The sequence below is a fragment of the Salarias fasciatus genome, chromosome 2 (assembly GCF_902148845.1).
Source record: "Salarias fasciatus chromosome 2, fSalaFa1.1, whole genome shotgun sequence".
In the NCBI taxonomy this organism is placed as follows: domain Eukaryota; kingdom Metazoa; phylum Chordata; class Actinopteri; order Blenniiformes; family Blenniidae; genus Salarias; species Salarias fasciatus.
In genome coordinates, this window is record NC_043746.1 from 11,003,140 (window position 1) to 11,011,870 (window position 8,731).

Below are 8,731 nucleotides of genomic sequence, written 5' to 3' on the forward strand. Positions count from 1 at the left end.
TACTTCCTTCTCAGTCCCTTTCATTAAAGTATCCCTGAAATTTGGAAGAATTGAAAGTGAGCTGTGGAAGCAGGACTCAACCGAGCATGAAGAGTGTCTGTGAAAGGAAAGAAATGAGGCATGAAACGGTCAGGCCATCGTGTTTTTCACTCTGTTGAAGATCTGCTGGACTTTAGCTGCAGGGATGCATCCCTCTCGCAGAATGGTGATGGCTCCTGAAATGGAAGTTAAACAGACCTCGGTTACAATATGACTGTTAACAGACAGAAGTCGGGGGGATTTCAGCTTTTTACCTTCCTCAATCTTCAGGCAGTTGACCACAGTGGAAGCAACAACTTCATTGGAGCTCCCGTCACAGAGAACTCCTTGGATTTTGTGCCCCAGTCGACTGTGGCGGAACAAAAGAATAGAAAGAGAAAGTCATTTTCTGTGCCGTTAGCGATGCTACGTATAGATGCACAGTGAATCACATATTTTCTAAACAACAGAGCATCAACACTCTGCAGTTTGTATTCTCACTCGATAACCATGCTGTGATGGGTGCTGTCTGGCTCTCCACTGGGATTGGCTGAAGTTATGGCAAGGGGTCCCGTCATATCGCAGAGGTGACCTGTCACGGTGTGGTCAGGCACTCGGATCATGATGCTATCCTTGGTTCCAACACGATCGTATGCAGGTCCAACTCCTGCCCCAGAGGAAACAAGAGAGCGTTTAGATGAAGGCTACACATTTATGTTTATCTTTAAAAAAAAAAAAAATAAATCTTTTTCTAATAAATTTGTGTACCTAGTTTGAACAGCCAGTCTCCTTTGCTCACAATGCAGCTGATTCCTCCAGGATACACGTTTCTCATGAACTCCCAGAGCAGAGGGCTGAAGGGAGGATCGGCTGCTTCCAGCTGCTCCACACGAGAGATGCAAATGCAGATGGGTTTCTCTGCTGGCCTGTCCTGCCACAGATCACAAGGCACAGACCAGATGTAGATAAGACAGTAACTGATTTGTTATATTTAAATGAGAGTATTCACATTCTCACTTTAATGTTGTAGATTTTCTCTATTGCTTGAGGATTCTTGCAGGAGGCAGCCAGGGCATATACTGTGTCTGTGGGAATGCCACAAACTCCTCCTTCCTCCAGAAGACCGGCGATCTTCAGGAGACCACTGGTGAGTCTGGAGTTTGCAACAGGACAGGGAAGTTCTGGAGGAGTCTCCTGCTTCACACCCTCCTAAAAACACAGAGGAACATTATTGTAAAATGAACAAGATACACTGCAACTGGCTTGGCAAAGAACTGGTTACCTTTATCAAGGCGGGGCCCACAGGAAGCAATCTTTGTGAGAAGATGCAGTTGGCAAGTGATGCTAATACTCCATAGACACAAATGATTGAAACCAGTGCAAGCATGGCCACTGCAAATGAAGCAGAATAAAGTCTTGTTTTGGTAAGATTACCCAAATATGTTGCTTAGTTCCATTTCTAGTTGGCATGGCTTTATTATTATTACTTTCTAGTTCGTATGGCAGCCGCTGCAGGGTGGAGAGCAAGAAGCAGGCCAGAGCAACCTCCATGACAGCCGTCAGTAACAGAAGAACCAGGTTCCTGTGAGCAGCTGGAGTAATATATATAAAAAAAAATTAAAAAAGATTGTTACAGATTAAGATTTAAAGAGAAATGAGCTAAATCTTACCAATCAGCGTGAGGAAAGCATTGATGATGAGGAGAGCAATCGCTCCTGCTGCAAAACCAGAAGTCGTCTCCTTGGAGAGGTGAAGCAGGTTACCTGGAAAAAAAAACAATTAATAATCAGTGAAATTTTGAGGTAAATCCACAAACAAAGTGTTTGATTAGTCGCTTGTCTACACTGACATACCTGCAAACCTGAACCAGGTCCAAACTGCCCATACGACCGCATAGACCGATGAGATGACTGATCCAAACCGGCGATCTCCGGTGAACTGCAGCCTGCTGACGTAGGCCTGTAGGATAGTCCCAGAGACGAGGACCCAAGGCACTGTCATGTGGAGGAGGGTCAGGTTCTCGCTGGACGTGTGTGAATGAAGCGCTGATAAAGATGCAATCCCATTTGCCAGGTAAAACAGAGCGTCTGAGGGTTGGTCAGTTTGGCGTTCCTCCTCTTGGCCCGCCTGTTTAGACCGTCTGCTCTCCAAAACCTTCTTCAGCTGTCCTGAGGAAACGGGCTGTGGTCCAACGGGGATGAGGGATTTTTCTGCGATTGTATTGATGAGACGTGAGAAGGTGCCATAAATCGAAGCTACAGCGAACAGGGAACAAGCCACGCCAAAGAAGATGTAGGGAGTTTGTATCTGTGGGATTGTTGAGACGGTGAGCAGAACAAAGAGGAGGTTGTGGATGAGCTCCAGCACATCCATGTTGAGGCTTCCCATGCTGATCACCACAGCTGCCACCACAAAGAACCAGTTTCCAACCATCGCTTCCCTTCCAGAGATAACTGTTCTGTCATTCACAAGCAGAGCAGACACCACAAACTCATCCCAAGCCTTCACCAGCCAGTACGTTGCATGGAATCCAAACTTTGTGGTGTGGTAGCAATCCTGACGGAGATGGGCGTAGTAGCTGGAGAACAGTTGGGCCACGGAGACGATCGAGACCCACACAGCTCCCAGACCAAAAGAGTCGATGAAACCGAAGCTGTAGAAAGCAAATATGAAGGGAGCGACCGAGTCACAGAAGAAACCTAAAGCCATGGGCTCGGCGTATTTGGTGTTTTTTTTCTTCTCTTGGCCGATGCTTTGGGCCCTTGAGGAGTTGGCGGTGCCTAATAGGAGGACATTAAAGAGAGGAGTCCCAAACCCTTTGAGGAGGAGGCGCTGAGTCAGACCTTTGGTGAGCAATGCAGCGGAGCCATAGATAGCACAGATTAAAATCAGAGACTCTAGAATGCCAGACACCACGAGAGCCCAGGGACCTGCTGTGAGTCCCGCTGCCTCGAACACCAAGGTGGCTGTGATGGCCCCGAAAACGAAAGGCATGATGTAGTTGACTGTGGCCGAGCAAAACGCTAAGAGGAAGGACAGGATGATATAAGGGACCAGACCGGCGATTGCTGACGTGACTAAATTGGACTCTGTGATCTCTGTGGAGGCCTCCAGAGACATATTGACCGTCGTGTTAGAAGAGAAATTGCTGGTTGAGTTTTGATTTTCAAGTGAGGCACCGAAGTAGATTCTGGTAGCACCATAACTCGCCCAAAGGGCAGCATAGCCAATGAAGGCAGTGCCACTCAGGTGATCATACTTCCTGAAGGACAGCAGTCCAGCCAATAATTGGCATAAACCACCAATCAGGATGAGGTGAACACCTGCAAAACAAATCTGAAATTACTCAACCAGTTCAAATCTTTCAGTCATCATACTATTGTAGCAGTGTTTCAAACAGCGTTACCTGCAAGTATGTTCTCCACTCCTGCAGGCTTCGCTCCAGTGTGAGCTGTACTGAAGTTCTGCAGAAGTACAAGGAATGCACTGATCCCGTTGGACAGCATGCCGAGTACTCCAGGTTCCCCGTAGAAACTGGCAGGAAACCCTTCTGATGCCATCGGATGCAATTTGTTGAAAAGCTAAAAATGTGTAACAACAAAACAAAAGACAGAGCTTCTTTTTACTGAAATATTCTAAATATTACATCTGAATTGTCAAGGATAAACTGTAAAATGTAAAGTAAATGCACAAGTCATGTATCTATCCAGATTTGGATGATAACCAGACTTGGGTGGTTTGGGGTTGGAGTCTGTGCTAAGTATTAAAGGACACACTGCAGAGGCCAGAGTCTCATTTAATCTATTGGACACATTGTCAGCTCGATAATCCAACAAGCATGACATTGGAGTGGGAGAGTTTAGAGAAACACACACACACACACACGCACGCACACATTTTTGTCTGGTTCCCGAGAGGAATCAGCTCCTTCACACACTTGCTGTGTGATGATAGAGCTCAACTAACCACTCCACACACTGAGAGTATTTTAACATACTGTCAAAATCTTCATTTATTTATAGAGAATCTTTAAAACTGAAGTTTTTAGCTGCTAAGATTGTGTTTAATGGAGGATGCAAAGTTTGTGCAGAAAAACTAAAACATAAAGAAAAGTTCCATATGGATGGAGACTAAACATAAATAAAACCCTTTGCTTTCAGGTGTTTCTGGTCTCACTAGTCACAGAAACCTGAGAGTTCACAACCAGGCTCAGTCGTGAGCAGGTTCACCCTGCTGCAGCGTGTCAGAAGGAAAAAATACAGAGAACAAGACACATTCAGCTTCACGGTCTGATGACTGACAAGAGACAAGAGTCCAGATAAATAACATCTCATCCACAGACTGATTTACGGATCCATTCACACTTCCAAACAAGCACTGATGTAATGCAGATTTTGTTGTATATATTGTTTGATTTAATTCATGTCAGTGAAATTTTTCTGAACACTTCCATTTGAAACATTTTCTTCCTTCAACTCGCTGCAGGCATTAGTACACAAATCAATCCCCACCTATGTGCCACAAACTAAAAAAAACAAAAAAAACATTCAGTGTTAGTCAGAAATAAAGTAAGTTAAACAAAGCCATACCTGAGGAAGAGTCTAGACCGATGAACCGATGAAGTTGTGCTGAAGAAAGAAAAACCTTTCTTATAAGTAAGGTTTCCTGATGTGTAGGAGGAGTTGGAAAAAAAATTCCCCATTCTACACTTTGCAACCTGAGAGGTGAGATCATGACTTTGCACCTTGAACAATAAAGTACTGCTCCTTCCTCCTCATCCCACCAGGATACAGGCAATGACAAGGATGGTGACGACCACTAAGGAAATTCCTCCTTTTTTCTTTTTTTTTTTGTTCCACTTGTTGGCATTGTAAGCCATGGACTATATAAGGGAGTGCACTTCTAACTTTACTAATAGCTGAGAGTAAACCTATTGTGTGAAAGAGAAAGAAGGAGAAAAGTCAAGAGAGCCAGCGGACTGAAGCCATGATCTCCACACTACAGGTAATTAAAACAAACTTTCTCTGATCTGTGTATCCAAGACTGGATTAAAGGACAGAAAACTGTCTCGCTGAAGTAAAGTGAGAAGCTATAAACTCTGAAGCCATCAGATAACATGAGCATGTGAATATTCTGTGAGAATGTTAAATGGTGATTTAATGAGGTATCAGGTATTATTCGTGCTATACACCTGTTACAGTATCATCTCACAGCACAACAGCTCTTAAAAAAAGGCAAACAGGCTGAGTAATTTTCAATAGATGAAAGCCAAACGTTCACTCTGAATGTGATGAAGACAAAGTGGAAAATCACTGTGCTACAACAGGCTGTGATAGGGTAATAATATATTGTAAAAATAGATCAGGCTTTTAAAAAATGCAATTGAATGTCGTTGTTTTAAAGATATTATGAATTGTTTGTCCTTCAGAAAGCGGTCAGACCAGCCTGGGCTGCCCGGGGACTGCATCAGTCTGCATTGGAAGGTAAACTGAAAGCTTTTTTTAAAACCCAGCTTTCCTCTCAGGTTGAGTTGTTGCTGGGAGGAATTTTATTTATTCAAAGAAATGATCTTTTCATCCTTAATTACCCCGAATTTTCTTTCTCCTGACTCTTCCCTCAGTGTCCCCTGTAGTCCTGAAGTGTCCCCCCCCTGAGGAGACGGTCACGGCCAGCTTTGGGAGGTTCATCAGTGAAATGAAGCCTCAGCATTTGTCTCCCGTCACTCTCCACCGCAGTAAACGGATGGTGCTGGACAGCATCGGCGTTGGTCTGGTTGGAAGTACAACAGATGTGTTTGAGCTGGCTTTGCAGCACTGCCAGGTGAGGGTGGGAAAGGGATGAAAATAACTTTTTATTAACATCTTATCTGACAGAACTGGACACCTGACAGACAATTTCTGACCTTTTACTGTCTAAACTGAAGTCCTGAAAGCAAATTCTGTGCGCGGACAGATGAGACAAAGACAGGGGGAATCCCTGGAACAGCCTCTAGAAAGGAAAATCATTTGTTTGATGACCTTTTATTTTTGCGCTTGACTTTCAAAGAAATCCATTCAGACGTCATCATCTGCAGAGTGATTTCCAAAAGCTATTTCAGGCTGACGCTGTTCATCCAGTGACCTGCGCTGACCAGCCTCCATTGTTTCCCCTCAGCACGTGTACGCTCCCGATGATATCAGCTCTGTCTACGGTCGCAAGGGCACAAGGCTCTCCCCCACGCTGGCAGCCTTTGTCAACGGCGTGGCTGTGAGTATTAATAAGTGGAGCCGCCGTGTCGCCATTGTCTGCTGCTCACCAGGCAATTTCACCAGCACCAACCCATAAACTCATTACACCGCCAGGCCTACCCACAAAGCTATCTGCTGCCGGAGTCCTGAGTGAAAAAATAAATAGCACAAAATGAATTAACCCCAGAAATCTCCATCATTACATGTGCATAAATTGCTTGGCCTGTTGTCATTTCCCACCAAACCACCCCCCCCCCTCTCCAAAAAACAAACAGCAATGGGGCTCATTGCTGCTGCGGCCTGGATCTGCCTCCTGAGGTTGAATCTCATTATGATAATTAAAGGAATTCGTTTCAGTTAAATCCCACCGGCCACAGGTTGCAGGAAGCGGGCGGGAGCAGAGTGAAACGACACCACACAAACACAGACACAGGAGCGACAACCTGCCACTGCGTCGCTTCCAGAAGCAAAGCGATGTTAACTTAGTACTCGCCGTGCGGCTTCTTTCCATTCCAAACACCTGCTGTGCCGGGATGAACAGTGACATGACCGTGAAAAGCTTTCTTCTTCTTTTTTTTTATTTGTTGCTGTTGCAGACTCACTCGATGGACTTTGATGATACGTGGCATCCTGCCACTCATCCCTCTGGAGCCGTGCTCCCCGCCGTGCTGGCGCTCGCAGACATGATGCCCGCTCACAGGAAACTCAGCGGCCTGGACCTCTTGTTGGCCTTCAACATCGGCATCGAGATTCAGGGCCAGCTAATGAGGTTCTCTAATAAGGCCCACGACATTCCCAAGAGGTGACTGACTCAGAGCAGGAGTCAAGTAGGACGACTACTTATATATAGTGTACAATTTGTGGGCCAGTTTCATCATCATATGATTCTTTCATCATGTTTTGAATTAGGTTGATTACGCCATGGATGTAAATCCTTTTCCATGTTTACAGTTTCACATTAGTAGTGTAGTAAATAGTTAAACCATAGATGAATTAATGTGCCGGTGTGTTTTCTCCTTGGTGACTTTCTCCTCAGATTCCATCCTCCCAGTGTGGTGGGGACTCTGGGAAGTGCAGCAGCCTGTGCTCGCCTCCTGTCTCTGGACCCCTCCCAGTGCAGTCACGCCTTGGCGATTGCCGCCTCCCTCGCTGGCGCCCCGATGGCGAATGCCGCCACTCAGTCAAAACCCCTCCACGTCGGCAACGCGTCACGCCTGGGGCTGGAAGCCGCCCTGCTGGCCTCCCGGGGCCTGAAAGCCAGTCATGTGGTCCTGGACGCCGTCACTGGGGTGGCAGGCCTCAGTGCTTTTTATGAGGACTACTTGCCGCAGCCGTTACACCCCCCCGGCGACGGCGGCCATATGTTTCTGCTAGAAGAGCAAGACGTGGCCTTTAAGCGCTTCCCGGCCCATCTGGGGATGCACTGGGTGGCAGATGCCGCAGCCTCGGTGCACAAGGTCCTGGTGGGAGTCGGTCCTGGAAGTGTTTCCCCGGGCGAAGTCAAGGACATCCTGCTCAGAGTGCCCAGATCGAAGTACATCGACAGGCCTCTCCCCGCGTCCGAGCACGAGGCCCGCCACTCCTTCCAGTTCAACGCCTGCAGCGCTCTCCTGGACGGCGAGGTGACCGCGGGGTCCTTCGCTCCGGCCGCCATGAGCCGGCCCGACCTGCTGGCTCTGCTGAGCCGCGTCCGGGTGGAGCACCCCCACGACAACCCCGCCAACTTCAGCCTCATGTACGGCGAAGTCCGGGTGGTGCTGAACGGGGGGGACGTCGTGACGGGGCGCTGCGACACTTTCTACGGCCACTGGCGAAACCCGCTGACCAGCGAGAGCCTGAGGAGGAAATTCCGGCACAACGCCGGCGCGGTGCTTCCCCCGGAGCGGGTTGAAGAGCTGATGGAGGTGGTGGAGGAGCTGGACAGAGCCGGAGACTGCAGAGCTCTTCTCTCACAGCTGCAATAAACATCTGTGCACAAAACCACTGGCAAATAAGAAAAGAACTGAGATTTTCTGTGCATATTTTAAGTGAAATATAATACCGAATTTCACACATTAGATCAGTACTGCCTGTTCAAAACACCTGAAATACAAAACAGCTTTATTACTATGAAAAGCTGAGAGGTGGTGTACAAAAAGAAATCTCTCTGCCATCAGTGCCAAACACACTTCTTTAATGTATATTGTGCCATTAAAAAAAAAAAAAAATGACTTTAATGTTGTGATTATCAGCTTTTCAAAGAAGAAAATGTTTTAAAATGAAGAATGTGATCTTATTCAATGGTAAAAAGTTTGAAGCATTTTTTTTCTAATACTTTCAGATTTCAATGTTGCACCTGCTGGATATTAATTGAGTGTAAAAGTTTAATTATTTTGCTGATATTAATTTAAACAATGTAAATCGTTCATGTTTGTGGTCATGTTTTTTAATAGAATATGTATCACTTTCTGTTTGTGTCCTTTTATTCTAATAAAACAAACATTTCA

General features: G+C 46.2%; 1 protein-coding gene across 1 annotated transcript; it reads left to right on the forward strand.

Annotated features, from left to right (window-relative positions):
• Window positions 1-5,004: 5,004 nt before the first annotated feature.
• irg1l (immunoresponsive gene 1, like) lies at window positions 5,005-8,209 on the forward strand. Its single transcript, XM_030111606.1, has 6 exons — window positions 5,005-5,022; window positions 5,447-5,501; window positions 5,651-5,838; window positions 6,172-6,264; window positions 6,842-7,047; window positions 7,282-8,209. The coding sequence occupies exons 1-6, from the start codon at window positions 5,005-5,007 to the stop codon at window positions 8,207-8,209; spliced, it is 1,488 nt and encodes a 495-aa protein (XP_029967466.1).
• The last annotated feature ends 522 nt before the right edge of the window (window positions 8,210-8,731 follow it).

Coding starts and splice junctions, on each gene's coding strand:
- irg1l (XM_030111606.1), top strand. Junction 6,265..6,841: donor CCTTTGTCAACGGCGTGGCT/GTGAGTATTAAT, acceptor TTGCTGTTGCAG/ACTCACTCGATGGACTTTGA. Junction 7,048..7,281: donor GCCCACGACATTCCCAAGAG/GTGACTGACTCA, acceptor CTTTCTCCTCAG/ATTCCATCCTCCCAGTGTGG.